This window comes from Micromys minutus (genome assembly GCF_963924665.1).
Source record: "Micromys minutus genome assembly, chromosome: 3".
In the NCBI taxonomy this organism is placed as follows: Eukaryota; Metazoa; Chordata; class Mammalia; order Rodentia; family Muridae; genus Micromys; species Micromys minutus.
This window is the reverse complement of record NC_137972.1, coordinates 8,939,823-8,958,124: the sequence shown is the minus strand read 5'-3', so window position 1 is coordinate 8,958,124 and position 18,302 is coordinate 8,939,823. Positions and strand designations below refer to the sequence as shown.

The following is an 18,302-nucleotide window of genomic DNA, read 5'->3' as shown; positions in this document are numbered from 1 at the left end:
CTGCCCCACACTGACCCACTTCTTTAAGGTGGGTTCCACATCCTAAAAGTCTTTCCATCACCATAAATTGGGATATAAATCTGGGTATCAAGTGTTCAAACACATGGGCTTGTGAAGCTGTGGGAGATATTTTACATAAACCACAGCGTCCAAAGATCACTACTGGACCATTATTTTCCATTTCAGAAGAGTTTAGATGTGAGTATAACCAACACAAACACACACATAAAAAAAATACCTACAAGATTTTATTTCACCATGGGAAGCATTTTGTATCAAAGTCTTTATAGTGTCTTGTATATTGACATAAAACATGGGTCTACAGGGACCAGCCATGGAAATACATAATGATCATTATAATACTTTACATGGCTTCAGAGTCTGTAAATGTTTTATGCCTTTTCTCTTTTAGCCCTTACATAAATCCTTTGAAGTAGGTGGTAATGGCTCCTTTTGTGTGCACAAAGAGGCAAGTCAAATAGTACGCCTCTGGCTCTAATACTCCAAAGCAGAAGCATGAGGACTCAAACTCAAAGTGACCATTGCAAAGATTATCGTTTTAGCAACTCTTTGACTCCTATATGTCCTCATAGCTCAATCATCTTTGTAAAATCTACAACTTCAATGGTAATAAAGAAGCAGGAGCCATGTTTGTGAATCAGACACAAACTAAAGAATTAATTTACTTACTCCATTCTGGGGTGTGTATACAACTTTGGGGGACTTGGGTGTGAGAGGGGAAGCCCAAGCCTCAGGAGCAAAGTCAGAGAAGCTCGTGATGCCACTCGGGATGAATCTTCCTGTCTTGGCAGCGAGGGAAACATAGTGTTAATTATTTATGACGGGTCATCCCCCAGAAGCTAATGAGCTGACTCCACCTTTGTTCGTGGAGTGACAGCAATGTACATACACCGAATCACCCTCAGTAAGAGTTCCTCGTCGCAGACATCGGAGGCTGCCTCCTGGTTTTCATGTTGTCCTGATGCTGCTGGCGTTCTTCATGATTGGGTGATGTTTCAAAAGAATGTTGCAGATCCAGTCCTAAGCTTTTCCCCCTTTTTACATATACCTTTCCAGAATAAGAGAAATATATCGTGCAAGTGACATTGATTCCAATTCTGGGAAGATCTGGGCCATCGTCACCGCCCATCCATCTCGGCTCTTCGCTGACACCAAGTTCAGGGTTAAAATTTCCACTGATGACTCAGCACAGCTCCTTCTTCTTGAGCCACAAGGTAAAAGAAACTTGAAAGCAGAATCCAAATTCAGATCTCAGTATTCATGGATACAGCCTTGAACTCATTAAAAGAACCACTGTTGAGCACTAGTTTGCCCTGAAGGAAAATCAGGGGAAAACAGCCATGAGGTTGATTGTAGACATCTGAGGGGGAAACACCTACTTCCTTCACAAGGCTCTCCAGAAAAGTCTGTTTCCTCATTGTCAATAATAGCAGGTGGAGAAGGTTTTTTGTGCAATTAAAATAAATCCAATTTCTAAAATACTCGAGATAATGAAGATGTATGACTGAAACAGCGTTTCCTACCCAGGTGGAACAAGTACTTTGTTCAGGTGTGTGGATAAACAGTGGAGAAGAAAGTTAGAGGAGGTCTGTTCCCACCATCACAGATTAAAAATCCCTGTGCAATCCACACTATCCTAATTACCGGTATCATTGACTGAAAATGAATCTGTGAATATGGGTCCTACAAATTTGTACTCTGTAATACTTATTAGAAGTTTTCTTCTTTATTACTTGAAGATACCTTGAAAGTTACAGAATGTCCTGTATTTGTGCTGTGGCCCTTTATTTTAGAAAGCAACAGTCATTTAGTAAATGTCTAGCTGCAACTACATTGATTATTACTTAACAAGAGGAGAGCATTTTCAGACACACAATGGACTGGGAAATGTCTTCACTGGTTAATATGTGTAAATATTCCTTTTTCTTTTTTGCTCTGGCTTTGAGTAAATACAGTTAACCACAGACAGCCATGGTGTGTTGATGTACCTGTTAAAACCATATGGTTTGAAAACTCCTGTTGTCTGAAGCAAGAGAGAAAATATTTTTAAACAATGTTAGCATTCCTTAGAGAGTTTAAGAGTAAGAAAGCATCCAAGGTGTAGGAATGGATTTATAACACAAATGCTGAAGCTCACGGTTTTCTTATAGCCCCGAGATTCTCCCCCCCCCCTCTCTCTCTCTCTGACATTTATCACTGCCTTGTTCTCTGCTGATTCACTGTCCTGCTTTTCCAAAACAAACACAAAAGCTAGGTTCTCAAACTCACATACTGTTTCTCCAACAATGACCAGTCAGCCCAGCTCTTATTAGACCCAGCTCCCAGTATTTAAGGGCATTTCTGATCTAACCATCGCATTATCAGAGTCCAGCTGCTGAAGTTGCTGGAGAATTCCAGGTTAAAGAACGAGGAGAGTTATGTGAAGCGAGAAATGGATATCTATCGTGGGCTAGAATAAAAAATACAGGTATAAAAATCTATATAAAGGAAGTTCCACACTGTATACTATAAATCACACTATGTACGTGTGACTCCAGCAACACATATGTGCAGTACCCGCTGAGGCCAGAGGGAGTCACCATACACCCTGGAACCAAGGTTACATTTGCCTGTGATGCTCCAGAGGTGAGTTGTGAGAACCGAACATGGGTTTCCGGTTAGACCAGGAAGTGGTCTCTGCAAGCCAATCAGGTCTCTTTTTGGTTTTATTGTTTTATTTCAATTTATTTATGGACATTTTACCTGTACCCATGCCTATGTCCATATTTCTGATGCCCACGGAAGAGAACGCAAACTTGGATCTCCTAGAATTACAGACAGCAGTGAACTGCCCTGTGACTGCTACCAATTGACCCCACATCCTCTGAAGAGCAGCCAGTATGCTTAACAGCAGAGCCGTCTGTCTCCCCAGGGTCCCAAGAATGTCTCGAGTGTAGAGCCATAATGCATTCAATGATCTTGAAATGAGAAAATTTCAATACTCAGCTTTGAAATTTTCCATTCACACAGAACTGAACTTGAAAATGATTGCAAGGATCCTCTCTCTAAAACAGCCACAAACAGAATAGACACACAAATGCACTGTGCTTTATTTCCCCTTGATGGAGCTAGCTGGCTACAGTACTTCATGATGTGATTATTGGGTTCTGTGCTTAGAAGCTTCACAGAGGATATTTCCTGAGCTCTTTCTCACCCGCATTATTCACTCTTGTTTTTCAGCTAATTATCTTGTCAAAGACCTAATTGCTGAAATTCTGCTTTTATGTGCAAATGTGAAGCTTTCCCCCAAAGAGTATCTTCTAAGTATATGCGGTTCTGAAGAGTTTTTACAGACGTAAGTATCTTATTAAAGTCAATTTTGGTCGCTATAATTTGTCAGTTTTAAGCCGCAAGGCTCTGTTTTGTTGTGTTTTTAACAAAGACATTTCACAAACACTACCTTTGTTCTGCTTTCGAGTGGCGAGGATGTTAACGGTTTTAATGTGAGACGTTCCCCACAGGCTTAGACATTTGAACGCTTGGTCTCCAGCTAATGGTGTGGGTTTGTGATGCTTTGAAATCTTCCCGGATGTAGTTTCCGGTTGGCGGGTACCAGTCACGTGGGGTTGTAGGTATACACCCCTCCAGTTCCGGTCTGCCTCTACTCCCTGGTCCACCAGGATACGAGAATCCATAGCCATAAGCTCCCATGTAAACACGTGGAGTGGACTTAGCATGCCTTCCCTCACATGATGGGTGGTATCCTCTAAAACCCTCAGCTAAAATAAACCCTTTAAGCCATTTTTTTATTCACGGTTTCATTTGGTCAAGCCATGAGAAAAGTTAACTAGTACAGACACCATGCCGGGGAAAGAACTCAGAGCCTCATACTTTCTGGGAAAACTATTTCTGACACCCTTGTCCCCGTGACGTTAAGTAATAACTTACAAATAAATTTTATCCTCTTTGTGGAAATTTGAAAATTTTGTGGATTTATTCAACACATGTGCGCGCGCGCACACACACACACACACACACACACAGCACAGCACACAGAGACACAGATACACACATACACCAAAGTACACACATGAGAAATCCATGACAGAGTTAGAAGTGGATAAATAATTATCCTTCTATTCTCCCTCATAACACATGTCTGTGACTTGCATTCAGTCCTTCTTTCCATGCCCCTGATATTAACTACTCTGAGCTGCTACCCCACTCCAGTCAGTGTTATCTGAGGTGAAGAGGGGTGCTCCGCTCTCAGCTCCTCCGGGAGAAGGTAGCTCCTCACACTTCAGGTCCCTGGGAAAGCTACTTCTGGTGTGCACGCTCTGCCTGGCCCACAGGAGCTCAGACTGGGACTGGGAGGCGTGGGAATGAATCCCAGCGGGGTGCAGTCAAGCCTGTGAACTCTGGCAGGCGGAGACTCAGCCCAGTGCTCAGATTATAGCCCTGCTGTCCAGGGCCATAAACCCCTGCCTGCCTGTTAGAAAAGTGCAGAGCCTGCGATAAGGTTCTGGGATAAAGCGCTCATGGAGGACGAAGAAGTCAGGACCACAAAGGAGCCAGGACCGAGGAGAAGGTTTCAACATGGGTCTTTATTTTCGCCTCTCTCTTTTGTTCTGTTCTTTTTAAACAGCCCGGGATCCAACCACCAGATTCCCATACGTTTGCCTCTAAGATTGGACATAATTGTTTTTCTAATGCTATGTGTGTGTGCAGAGGAGGGTCTTAGGAGTGGCTGATTTGGCTAGAGTCACTCTCGCCTGTGAAGGTGGGGTTTGGGGGTTGCCTAGAGCTCCATTGTGGTGCATCCAGGCAAAGTGGATTTGCAATTGGGAGTTCAGGAAGCACCTGCCGGTTGACAGTTACCTACCTGTCCTTGTGGCTTCGACCGAACTCGACCTCTTACGTTTCCAACTTTAGCCGTTCAGCCCCACATGTCAGGACGACTATCATCGAGAAGTCGGACAACATACGTCAGAGAGGAAGGGGAGAGAGAGGAAGCCTTATCCACAGTTGGCAGGAGTTTAAGTTAATGCAGTTATTGTGGACGTCAGTGGGAAGACTTAACATATTTCAAGAGAAAATTACCATATGACCCACTTGTTCCACTTTCTGGAAATATAAATAATCAGAGAACCCCATAGCCTACCACAGAGATGTTTGAATCTCCCTGCTTATTGTCATCAATTATAGAAATTAATTTAAATCAACCAAATTGTCCATCCGTAAGTGAGTAAATAATGATTCCGTGTATATATATATATATATATGTATGTATGTATATATGTATATATATGTATGTATGTATGTATATATGTATGTATATATATATATATATATATATATATATATCCTATATATGACTACTATTCCACTCTAAAGAAAAATGTGAGCACAAAGTCTGCAGGAAAATGGTGGACTGAGAATGTATGCTATTGAGAATGCTCATAAAATCCTAAGAAGTGACATATTACAGGTGCCCTCCTCATCTGCAGATTCTAGCCATTAACATAAACATATATGTAAACAAATGTGTGTGTGCGGTGCAGTACAACATCTAGAGAAGAAAACGATGCATTTTAAAGGCCTTGTAAATAATTTAAATAGTTCACTAAAACCACCTAAGGTCTGCTGTGAATTAAACTTTAAATATTGGATTTTCTTAAAAAAAATCATTTATTAGTTATCACAACAAATTATTGGCTTGATGTTTCTTTGAGACCAGCCTCAAAAACATAAAGCGTGTTTAAGAAAAGATAAATAATTCTCTGTAGCAGAATATAAATACTAAAAAGTTTGGCAGTCACGTTCCTCCTTTGTGTTTCTAAATGATTGCAAAATTTACGAACATCTCCCAAAATTATAAAGGTCTTTCTTTTGAGAGTTCCTTTGTGGTCATGTTCTATCGCAAATGCTCTTGAAAGTGTCTGGTGAGTCACAGCCAATGCAATAATCTAATGTACCAAATTGCCTGTGAGTGACTCCTGTAACTGATTGTTTATTGTGTTATGAGTTATAACTAATTACCATATTATAATCATTAGTGTTGCTTTCCGACACAAAGCAAATAAACATCCTTTATTTGTTTTAATCCAGCACACTGAACAACTAGGCAGTTACTCTTCCCTCAGTCTACAATGGATAGCCGATAACGGCAGGCTTAAATGACAGGACAGATATATTTAAGTCTATCAATATTGCTGTAATTAAATTTAGCATGCAGATACCATTACCATTGTATCTCAGGAAACAGGAGCATGCTGTTTACATTTTACTTTTTTAGTTAATTAGTATACCGCTTTTCTAAAGGTTTTCTCATTAAGAATATAGAAGTCTGTTCATGATGCTCTCTGGGGAGCTGGAGAATCCGCCCAGGGGATGAAGCACTTGCTGTGCAGGCGTGGGGACCACAGCGCATGCTCCTAGCTCTCACGTACACTCTCACCATGGAAAGGAAGTCCTGTTACCCCAGTGCTAAGCACAACACCAAGTGGGCCTCGGGAGACCTTCTGGCCAGCAAGTCTATCTGAAATGAATAGCTTCCGGTTCAGCAAGAAACTCTGTCTCCGAAGTAGTGTGGAGGACATGTGACCTGTATGTGACTACACATACCTGCATTGTCAGCCATACCTGCATACACGCTTGCACATACAATTCACGTAAGAATCAAAACGCTGTCTCTAGAAGAAAGGCATGTAATGTGCAACAAGTTAACGATGAAACAAATACTTTAGACTTTCGTACTGAAGGGTCAGTCGTCTGGAATAGTCTATTTGGTAGAACTGTGCCAACGGCGAGTACTAATGGCTTGCCTTATGTAGGCTAGACGCTTAAACCTCATGCAGGTCCAGGAAATGATGGCCACTGTGCCCCCTGCTTTATGCGTGGGAGCATTCAGTGTTTCTTCAAGGTCATGAAAAACTATAATAAACCTATGTTCAAGCTGGTATTTGCTTGAACTGCTGTGAGTTTTCACTTGGAGTGGCAAACACGAAAGAGAGCTTAGTAGTCCCTTGTGCTGTGCTCTCAGAAAGTACACACCACTTTACAGGAGTTCGGAAGGGTAGAGACAGGGTCAGAGTTGCCTATCACAACTCAGACCACAGGTGCACATGACTAGTCCGTGAATTAAAACACACAGACTACACAATCCCTGTCATCTTCCTGGTCTAGGCATGCGTGAAAACCAACCACCTCCAGATAAAGGCAGAGGAAGGCAACACACACAAAAAGTCAATAGCCAACTTCTGTTTAGAGCATAAACACCTGGGCAGGAACTCTGTGTTGTGTAAAGTCTCCATAGCCTCAGAATACGTAAAGCACACTAATAATTTGTTCCTACAAATAACTATCAACAGACAGAATCAAGTTCAAGAATATAGGTGGCAACTTGAATGAACAAGAATATTGAAAGTGTTTAATTAAAAAATCATGCGATTAAAAGATCAACTGCCATTTTCGAATAACAAATTGTTAAAATCCCGATCAGTAAAACCTTCATCCATTCTTCAAACAGTTGTTAGGATGAGAATGGGTGTGTCAGGAGCCGTTATGTTTTGAAAATGCATCAAGTAGCTTTATAATGTCTTTAATCTGTTCAGCTTTTCCATTTCCCCAGCTCCCCTTTTAAAAACTTAGTCTCCTGTCTATCCAGCTGGCTTCAAACTTCCTCTTTTGCACCTTCCACCTCTGCTCTTCCCACCTCTTCCTCCCAAGAAGCTGGGAGTGTAGCCATACAGCACGACACTGCAGCCAGTTTATAAGCTGTTGGTAGTACCCAGGGCTTCAAGCATGGAAGGTGAGCTTCCTACCCACTGAGCTACGCCTCAGCCCTTGGCTTCTACAAATATTTCTAAGGAAGGTTCATAAATACACAAAGAATTTTGGATCTGCTGATATTTGGTATAGCTTGGTTTCCCAAAGGATAAAAAAAATATCAACTGGGAAATAGCTAGATTTCCGTAATACTCCGAACTAAATGCAGCATAACTCATGGAACATAATTTAATGAAAAGATGGCATTCATGAAAGATTTTTAAATGATAATATTAATAATGATGTAGGTGTCTGTGTTATAGTTTATAGAAGCTAAAATGAAGACTTAATTTACATTCTCGTTCAAATAAAAACATGAGATATTCTATTTCATGTATTAAAATGCTGCATTTCATAGCAGTAAATTAGTATTTTATTATTACCGTATTAAATAGGTATACTCTGTATTAAAATAGCTGTACTCTGAGAAGACCTTTAAAATCAATACATGGTAATTGTTCATTTTTATTTATGAAATTTCCATGGAACATGTATTTTTTTTTCTGGAAGTCAAGGAAATAAATGTGCAAAAATTTCCTTATATGACAATGTAGCTAAGATGTAACACTTTAAACCTGTGGACCCCGGCATGCTCCCATTTCTTTGTCACTCCAGACATCAAGACGCTGACACATGGTCATAAGTTCTGGGCAAGGTTGAGACACATAGCAATACTTCGTCAAACATAAACAAACAAAAAAAAAAAACACTAAACATGATTCTGAGATCAGAATACCTTAGGAGAGGCAGCTCAGTCGTTAGACGTGTACACTGCTCTTGCCGAGACCATGAATTTGGGCCCCCTGAGCACCCACACTGTTTGTCAACCACTGGTAAGTCCAGCTCTGGAGATGCAGCGCCCTCTGGTGGCCTCCATTTGCATCCACACTCATGTTTATATACCCACACAGATTCACACATACACATATAATTCAGAATAAAGTAAAACTTTTCTGAAAGAGCAAAGAGAGGATAGTTACTGAGCATATGAAATACTGACCAGGTTAGAAATACAGGCAGAGCCAGGGGCCACAAGGGGAGCCTGAACTCCACAAGGTATTGAAGTAGAGTGAGACTAGTGAGAGACAGACAGAGAACAAAGACCAGATCACACTGTGAGTCCAGTATCACAGCTCTTAAGAAAATGGAGACGGGACATTAATCAATTTGGAGACACACTGAATATTTTAGCGCTGAGAGGCATTCAATATGTAGTAATCAAATATGACTTTAGGAAAACCAGAAAAATAAAAATCCATGGAAGGAGTTTTAGCTGACTTTTTCCAAACAAAAGTTCATATATTTGTCACGCAGACCAGGCTGTATGTAAACATTACGCTGTGTCTAGTTCACGCTGACACACACATAGTTACATATTTGCATAGTTAAGATCTGTTCTCCTGTGGGAAGCGGAAGCTTTAAGAGCGAAAGCACAGAGGGAAAGTGACCAGAGAAAGGACCTTAAGCACATTGATACCTAAATGAGAACTAGAAGCATAGGACCAGAAAAGGGAAATTGAGGAAAAGTCATTTAAAGTGGTAGGATAGCCAAGAAGACATGAGGAAAGAGAAAGTCCTGCCTGAACACCAAGTAATATGCTATTTAATACTGAGTCGGAGGTGTGCGTGACCATGAGAGTCAGCAGTAAATTTGGTAACAGGGTGGTTACCCATTTACAGAAAAGTAAAAATAGGGTGAGTACCACTGCAGTGGGGGAAACGGGTTTCGATGAATTAAGAACACAAGCGGAGGTGGTGGGTGGGGGCATGGGAGAGTGGGGGTGGGGGAAGGGAGAGTTGGGAGTGGGGCTGGGGCTTAACTGGCTAAGAGCACTGGCTGCCTCTCCAGAGGACCAGGTTTAGTTCACAACACCATGACTACTCACCATCTATATAGCTCTAGTGCCAAGGGAACCTGACATGTTTTCATAGCTTCCACACATATGTACAGACTGCATATAAATACAAGTAAGAAAATGCTCATACCCATTGAGAGAATAACACATGGTCGGAGAGTGGAAAGGCACATGCGAAAATCCTGTCTCGGAGATCGGGGGATGTAAAGGAGGAGCTGGAGATTTGCACACGTACATACGAGGCACCGAAAAACTCTTCATGAACCGACAAGAGAAGAGGGGACTGAACACAAGGCAGGAAGAGAGGGTAGAATGATGAGGAAGCCGTGGGGCTCTGTAGAGGAAATGTCTTTAGTGTGAAACAACGGCAGATTCAGCACATAGCAGAAAGGCATGTCCCTTGATGGCCAGGATGACCATCATACTTTGGGGAAACCAAGGCTCCTGAAGACTAGGAAAGGGGATAGAAATAAGAACAAAAGTGTAAAAAACACTACGTTTCTGTCTAGAACTTTCAAATCATATTACTGTTTTTTTAACTGTCCTTTTTGCTTAAATGATATCCAACAAAGCCATCCCCATGATGGGAAACAAGATTATTGCTTTGTGTTGACAAGGCAGGTTCCTTAGTTAGGGTTTTACTGCTGTGAGCAGACACCATGACCAAAGCAACTCCTGTAAGGACAACATTTAATTGGGGCTGACTTACAGCTTCAGAGGGTCAGTCCATTATTATCATGGTGGGGACATGATCCAGGCAGGCATGGTGCATGGGGAGCTGAGAGTTCTACATCTTCATCTGAAGGTTGTTAGCAGAATAGCACTCCCAGGCAGGTAGGACTAGGGTATCAAAGCCCACCCCCAAAGTTACACACCTATTCCAACAAGCTCACACCTCCTAATAATGCCAGTCCCCAGCCAAGCATATATAAACCATCACAGCAAGCTACCCTCTCCCATCAAATATCTTTATCCCTTTAAAATGGGATTTTATATAATATGCAATATTATAAACTGAGAGTAAGTTCAAGAATTATAAGAGAAACTTTTTCAGGTTTATCCTAATCCCATACAAACTTAATATATAAAATATTAATTAGTATGTTATATTTATTTATATAAATAGGGAATAGTGTAATTAGCAAATTGGCATCAGAGTGAAGAAGAAATACAACTGAGAGACAGAAATCACTTGGTTCATTCATAAAACATCAAAGTCTTTCACCAGCTTCCCACTCCTTGGCCTCCAGTATGGTGTGATAACCATGGAGATGTCTTTCCATAACCCACTTCATCCAGCCTCATCATGTCTTCTGAGGCCATCAAACTCACCTCACAGTAAGAAACATGAGATTTATTTATCCTTGGGTGCAGAGGGTTGCACCCAACACTTGGAGGCCGAAGACATTCCCTATTTACTGTGTCTGTCTTCCTTATGGAGTGAAGACAGTTGGGCCTTCCTTTCAACTTGGAATATCTCACACAGGTCTTCCCTCCCCCCACCCCCCAATGACGCAGAAGAAGAACGCTACGGCATGGTGTTGGCACTTTGTCTGGGGTCCAACTTCCATGTGTAATTCACATTTTTCTTCCCATGCATCTATGAATTTTAAAATTTTCCTCTCAAAGACCTTGCAGTCTTAATTTCTAATTCATCTTAAGAATAATTCTCCTCAGCCTCTAATGCAAGAAACAATGAAGTTGGCTCTATTTCAAAGCTTTGCTGAATAAATCGTGACTGCTCTCTCAGTGGGAAAGCATCAGCGCCTCCTATGGAGAAACCGAGCATCTTTTTTTTTTTTAATATAATTTTATGGTTACACCGCAGTGAAGTTTATCTTAATTAAAACAAAACACACATTGCTTATTGTTCACCTTACTGTTGTCAAGGAACGCTACAACCCAGAATATTAAGAATATTTTGAAAGAATGGGAATAAAAATCTTGTAGGAACTCGAAACCTTGGTTTGAGCAGGAATGTAGCTTTAAATTTGAATCAATATGGCGGCATTTATCTCTTCATTCAGCATCAACATCGACTAGATTGATAGGACTTCCCACCAGAGAGCCTCTTTTTCATCTCCTTGCAGAAAGGATGCATTCATTTTGTTTTCATCTTTATTACATAAGTATCTGAGTGTTTGTGTGTGGATTGTGTACACATGAGTGCAGGTGCCCTTGAAGGCCAAAAGACAGCATCCGGTCCTCTGAAACTTGAGTTACAATGGATTGAGAACCATCATGTGGGTCATGGGTAATGACACTGTGTCCTCTGCAAGAGCAGCCAGTGTTATTGACTGCTGAGCTCTCTCCAGCCCCAAAATTCTTTTCTTGCAATAAGAAAATTCTATTTAAAAAATCGAATCTCAGTCAGGTCACTTGGGAGGTGGAGGTGGGCAGATCAGGAGTCTAGGGTCACTCTCGGCTGCTTATCAAATCTTAGACCAGCTTGGGATACGTGACACCCTGTGTCAAAGAAATAAATTAAATCACCTTAATTGGAATTTAGAATAATCTTGGCATGTTTCCCTTGAAAACTACTTTCAGTTTGTCTTGTATCATTTGTATGAGTTTGGCCTTTAAGCAATTGCTTACAAGGTGTGACTGTCTTGTATTCAAAGCAAATTCAAACTTGTTTCCACCAGTCAGGAAAAGACTAAATCACTCACAGTTTAAGTTAATGTTTAAGCTAATATATCATATCAATAGGCAGTAAACACTGGGTTTTAGGTAACCTGGGTATGTATCTTCTTTTCTCCTCAACAAAATTAAGAATTTCATTGAGCAAGGAAATGAACTGATTATTATTTTACCACACATAAAGACTCTGTTACATGTTTTGAACTTTGGTTACGCACCTTAAATCATCAGGTGTGTCATAGCATGGGCAGGATCAGGTTACCATCCAGGGCTCTCCTACAGCTTAGAGCATATCCTCACCCAGTGGAGGCATCTTGAGTTGCTTTTGTTTTCAGTTCATTCCCAGAGCTTTTCCTAACTCTTAACGTTAACTGTAGTAGCTCTCCATAACAATTAGCTGACAAAATGAAGTAACATACAACAGGCTTGCATTTGATTTCCAGTCAACTTGAGCAACTTGCTTGGAATTAGTGCTGTGCGGTATTTGTAAAGACCATAGCATATTTCAGCTCAGATTCTGAGAGAGATTAGCAGGGAGAAGCATCATTAACCTACAGATTTAGTAAAGGAAGCCACCAACCCATTGCAGGACATTTGGAAAAAGGCATTAGAAATGAACTCTGAGTAGGCTACTATATTAATTATACTTAGACATGTAATGGCCAATATGCTGCTACCCACTAACTTCTGCTACTTTAAATCACTATTTACCAAGGCTAATCATTATCTAATCTTTTCTATTACAGTTGATGTTGAAACAGCCTGCTTTTCTGATTTTCTTAAAAAATAAATGGTTTGAGAGAGAAAGTTAGCTTTCCATAGTAACTCAACCCTGGTAAGGGTTGAATGTGCTATTTTTATTCTTGGTTCTTGAATGTTTTAGATTAGTAAGGTCTACAGAGTGCTTCTCCTCTCTAGAGATTAGTCAGATAAATAAATAAAACCTTGAGCTAGAATCAAATCTCTGCTTGTTCTCCTAGGGGCGGAACTGCAGTATTCTGTGGACTGAGGAGAGCCTGGTACACGATTCATTAGAGGATACAAATCGTTAGCATCGAGTATGCGTTTATTGGCTCTGCGTTGTAGGCAACTCCATTTCTGTGGATTGCTTTTGTTATTACTTAATTGTTGTGGCTGTGTTAATACATAGCAAAGGTGTGGCAAACGAGTCTTCTCCGAGATAATAAAGTTTTATTGCACTTACTTAGTTTTATTTTCAAGCTAAATATAGTGACGTATGTAGTCTTTGCATTAAGAAATAAAACCGTATTGGCATGAAGACTATGATGGATAGTTACTTTTTATTAGATGGAGGTAGTCAGGGAAAAAAAGAGCATTTGAGTGTGCAGATAAAACTCTATTCTGTGCACTTCCCTACAGAGTAAAAGCTGATGGAATCAACTTACACCCCATGGAAGCACTTCTGTTCAAATCCCTGACTTTCCTTTGATACCTAACTCATGCCTCTCAGCCCAAGGTTTGGAACTTAACCTGTTACTATGCCTTTAAGTTAAGACATTTGACGTTGACTATCCATGATCCCCTGAAAAAGAAATAACAGTAACAGAGAAGCACCTGTTTGCAGAAATGCCCACCACGCCCTCTGGTTTCATCTGTGCTCTGGCTGTGACAAAACACCTTACCAGGGGCAATTTCGAGGAGTAGGTTTTGCTTCAGTTCACAGTTCCATGGGGGCACAGCATGGGTTTCAGCTCACAGTTCCTTGGAGCACAGCTTCAGGGAAGCCAAGGTGCAAGAGCATGACGTCACACCTGCAGTCAGGAAGCCGAAGGTGATGAACACTGGCGCCCAACTACCGACACATTTCGGAGGTTCCGGATTGTGCAGTGGCACCACGCGCCCACATTTAGGAAGGGTTTTCCACTTGAGTTAACTGAAGTAAGAAAATTCCTCTCAGGCCTGCCAGACTTATCTTTTCAGTGATTCTACATCCAGGCAAGGTGACAATATTAACTATCATGTTGATATTTTAATGTTTTGCTATATTCACCTTATATAAATGGCTTACTTAGAGGAAGTGTTAAAAAGTCCAGCCAAATTGCTGAATCTTATCCCACCCCACCACCAAATTTTTAAGAAGCTATCAGGAGCCCTGGGTCGTAATATTCAGAAAATCAAAATATTGTAGCTCTTTCAGTAACAATGTTTCACTCATGGGTAATTCTTTTGCTAGGGTACTGAATATTGATCCCCTTCCAGATTGTTAGATGACCATGTCACACTGAGTCATGTCGTAACCCAGAATTAGTTTTCTTCTTTTTTCTTTTTTTAATGTGAGAATAAACATTTAGTTAGTGTGGCTTACGTAACCCCAGTGCATTGAATTGTTGGGGCCTGAGGACTCCCATGATTTAGAGGACAGATTGGTCTTCAAATGGAGACCATAATGGTTAATTTTCTAGTGCTGTGATAAAAATACCCTGAGAAAAATCATCTTAAATAGGAAAGGATTTATTTTCATTGATGTTTCTAGTCAAAGAAAGTCTGCCATGGAAAAGAAAACAGGGCAACAATCAGAGAAAGCACAGCGGTAGGCACAGGAAGCTATCCCATCCAGTATTCATCACCTCCAGAGAGAACAGAGAGAGGGAGGGAAGGAAGAAGAAGAAGAAGAAGAAGAAGAAGAAGAAGAAGAAGAAGAAGAAGAAGAAGAAGAAGAAGAAGAAGAAGAAGAAGAAGAAGAAGAAGAAAAAGAAGAAGAAGAAGAAGAAGAAGAAGAAGAAGAAGAAGAAGAAGAAGAAGAAGAAGAAGAAGAAGAAGAAGAAGAAGAAGAAGAAGAAGAAGAAGAAGAAGAAGAAGAAGAAGAAGAAGAAGAAGAAGAAGAAGAAGAAGAAAGAGAGAGGGGGGATAAGGAGAAGGGGAGAGGGAAGAGGGAAAAAAGGAAAAGGAGGAGGGGAGGGGGAGGGGGAGGGAGGGGAAAATGAGAGGGAGGGAGGGAGAGGAAAGAGGGAAGGGAGGAGAAGAAGAAGGAGGATGGGGAGGGGGAGAAGGGGAAAGGGAGAGGGAGGTAGAGGGAAGAGGTGGGAAGAAGGAGAAAGGAAGAGGGAAGGGAGGAGAAGAAGGGGAATGGGGAGGGGAAAGGAGAGGGGAAAAGGGAGGGGAAGGGGGAGGAAGAAGGGGAAAGGGAAGGGAGAAGAAGGGGAATGGGGGAGAGGGAGAAGGAAGGAGGCAGAGGGAGGGAGGGAATGGGAAGGAGGAGGAGAGGGAGGGGGAAGAGGAGGAGGGGGTAATGTTATAAAGCCTCAAAACCCACTTCAGTGACATACCTTCTACATCAAGCATCCATCATGCCCTGCAGTTTCCCAAACCTTCCTGAACAGAGCTTTCACCAAGGACCAAGTACTCAAACAATCCAGCTGATAGGAAAATTTCTCAAAGACACCACACAGATCTTGTCTCAAACCAGCAAAAAAAAATAAAATGACCCTTTGAACCTTACTATCCTACAAAACAGTGGCCCTTGTACATGTAGACTTATAAGGCGCACCCACGGTAATGAGAATCAATGCTCAGACCTGTACATCTGCTACTATCCTTTCCCCATAAAGCATGTGCAAGCATTTGCATATCATTTAGATATGTTTATCATTCCCATTTACATAAATAGTGCCATAAAATTCTTGCAAAGAACATGAGCTATTTGTGAGTAGGAAACAGGGCAATTATGGACATGTATCTAAGCTCTCCGTGTTCATCTTGAACATCACCTACCTGCTTAGCTGGACTTAGCATAGCACATAGCAGACAGCCAGGATCAAGGATTCGTTGGGAGAATAAATGATGAATCTGCAAACAGACCAGTAGACACGAAGAAGAAAATAAAGAATGAACTTTCACCTGAATCCTAGAAATTTGATTAATTGAAAACAGAGTTGTATACAGTACTGTCAAGACCTAAGTCAAGGAGACCTATGTAAAATCTAGATATCCAAGCTGACACTGGGATTTCAGTGTCCATACTCTATGATGTGACGTTGCCAACATGGCCGGTTTCCTTGGTGCTTACACCTCCTCTACAGTGCCTACCTCTCTTTTCAAACTATGCCTTTCTCTCTCTCTTGATGCACTAAACTTCCTATTTCTCTCTGGGACCCAGAATCCCCAAACAGAACTTGACCATCTCTTTCTCATCTGCGCTACTCTACAGAACATCTACTTAAGTGTTCTCTCGTGCCTGCCTCGGGCCTCTCTTTCATTGTCTCTAACCTAACGTGATCAGATAGAAGCATCACACAGCCTAATTTTTTTTTTTTAAATCACACACAGGCACAGAAAAAAATAGAAGAAGCAAATGTAGAAATCATACATTTTTAAATATTCACTTTATCATTTATTTATGCGTATCTGTGATTCTAGGCATATCATTTGTCTGCAGGCATGTTCGCCCTCCCGTACGCTGGTGATGGTGGAGGTTAGAGCAAGGGGCCAAATCCCTGGGGCCGTAGTCAGAGGCTGCTGTGAGCAGCCTGATGTGAGTGCTAAGAACCAAACTCGGGTCCTTGGAATAAGAGCTTTTAACTGCAGTGCCACATTTCTAGCGCTTCTGGTTTTTAAAGCAAATAGGCGGACATATTATATCAACGCTCAGACAGTTGTTACTGAGTGGTTTCTTACTGCATCTTATGACAAACCTTCGCAGCAGCGTGTGAGGTATAATTTAGCCAACCTAAGTACATAAATGGCAGTGGGCATTCAATGGCCACTGTATCAAAGAGCTCAACACTAGGTTGTAAAAAAAGAAAGAAAGAAAAAAACACGCACACATACTAAACTGAATCTAATGTAATATAGCAGTTAAATATAAGAATTAAAATCATAAATTCTCAATAAGAAAGTAATAAGAAGGGGATGGAGAGAGGGCTCAGTAGAAAAGTGCACAGGCTACTCTTCCATAGGTCCCAAGTTCAATTCCCAATAAGCACATGGTGACCCACAGCCATCTGTGACTCCAGTTCTAGGGGATCTAATGCTCTCTTCTCAATTCCATGGGCACCGGGCATTCACATGGTGCATAGATATACATACAGATAAAATACCCATGCACAAAGATTAAAATAAAGAATAATTTTTAAAGTTGTAAATAGTTCAGAGCATGTCAGCAGACTACTGTTCTTGTCTACATGGTTAGAAACAGATTTTTCCAGGTATTTAGTAAGTTATCAGTATAAAGGCCCCAGATGACTATGTGAAATTTTTTTTTGGTAATCTGTCATAGATTTTTTTTTAATTTAGCCAGGATCCTTTGAACTGAATACATGAGCAGCATTCATCCCTTTTAATAATCAACAGCCAGATATACTAGAATTTACAACCACAATAAAAAATGTTGGACCCAAAGAAATTAAAAAATACATTTAATAGAAATCCTATAGTAACACCCTTTGAAAATGTCATCTGTGTTTCCATGTAATTGAGATGGCAGCATCTGTCCCTTTACTGTCCCATCAGCGTTGGTAAGAGGATGGTCCTGTCCTCAGAAGATTCCTCTCTGCTCTCTCTCAGCCCATCACCTCTTCTTCTCCTCCTCAATGCCTTCTTCATTTTTTCCTTTGTTTCCTCTAGAAAAGCAGGAGCTAATAAAAGGTCACACGGTTTGAAACGTGTTTTCCAAATCATAATAACAAATCGAAAGACAGTTTAGTGTTGCATTTAGTATATTTAATATGCATGGGGTATTATTTCGACATGTTGTTAAAATTGATTTTGAGAGACAGCAACAATCCTTCATTTCACAAAAGGGTCCATTTTTATTTAATGCAGCACATTTTAAACTGGAAATTAATTTTGCCCATCATCATGGATTTTTTTTTTTAATTTAGTCAGGATCCTTTGAACTGAATACATGAGCAGCATTCATTCCCTTCATTTGAATTTGGGGGAAAAAATTACAGGGAAAAATGTGGAGAAGCAGAAACAATGCAGACCCACAAAACTAAAATACAAAATGAAGGCTTATAT

General features: G+C 40.8%; 1 protein-coding gene across 1 annotated transcript in view; it reads left to right on the top strand.

Moving 5' to 3' along the window:
* The window catches only part of PIK3C2G (phosphatidylinositol-4-phosphate 3-kinase catalytic subunit type 2 gamma), a gene marked incomplete at both ends in the record, with an annotated part of 303,735 nt that overhangs the window by 6,647 nt on the left and 278,786 nt on the right, over window positions 1-18,302 (top strand). The window contains 2 exons of the mRNA XM_080913719.1: window positions 1,078-1,235; window positions 3,241-3,355. Coding sequence (XP_080769845.1) covers window positions 1,078-1,235; window positions 3,241-3,355 — 273 coding nt within the window. The remainder of the gene's footprint in view (window positions 1-1,077; window positions 1,236-3,240; window positions 3,356-18,302) is intronic.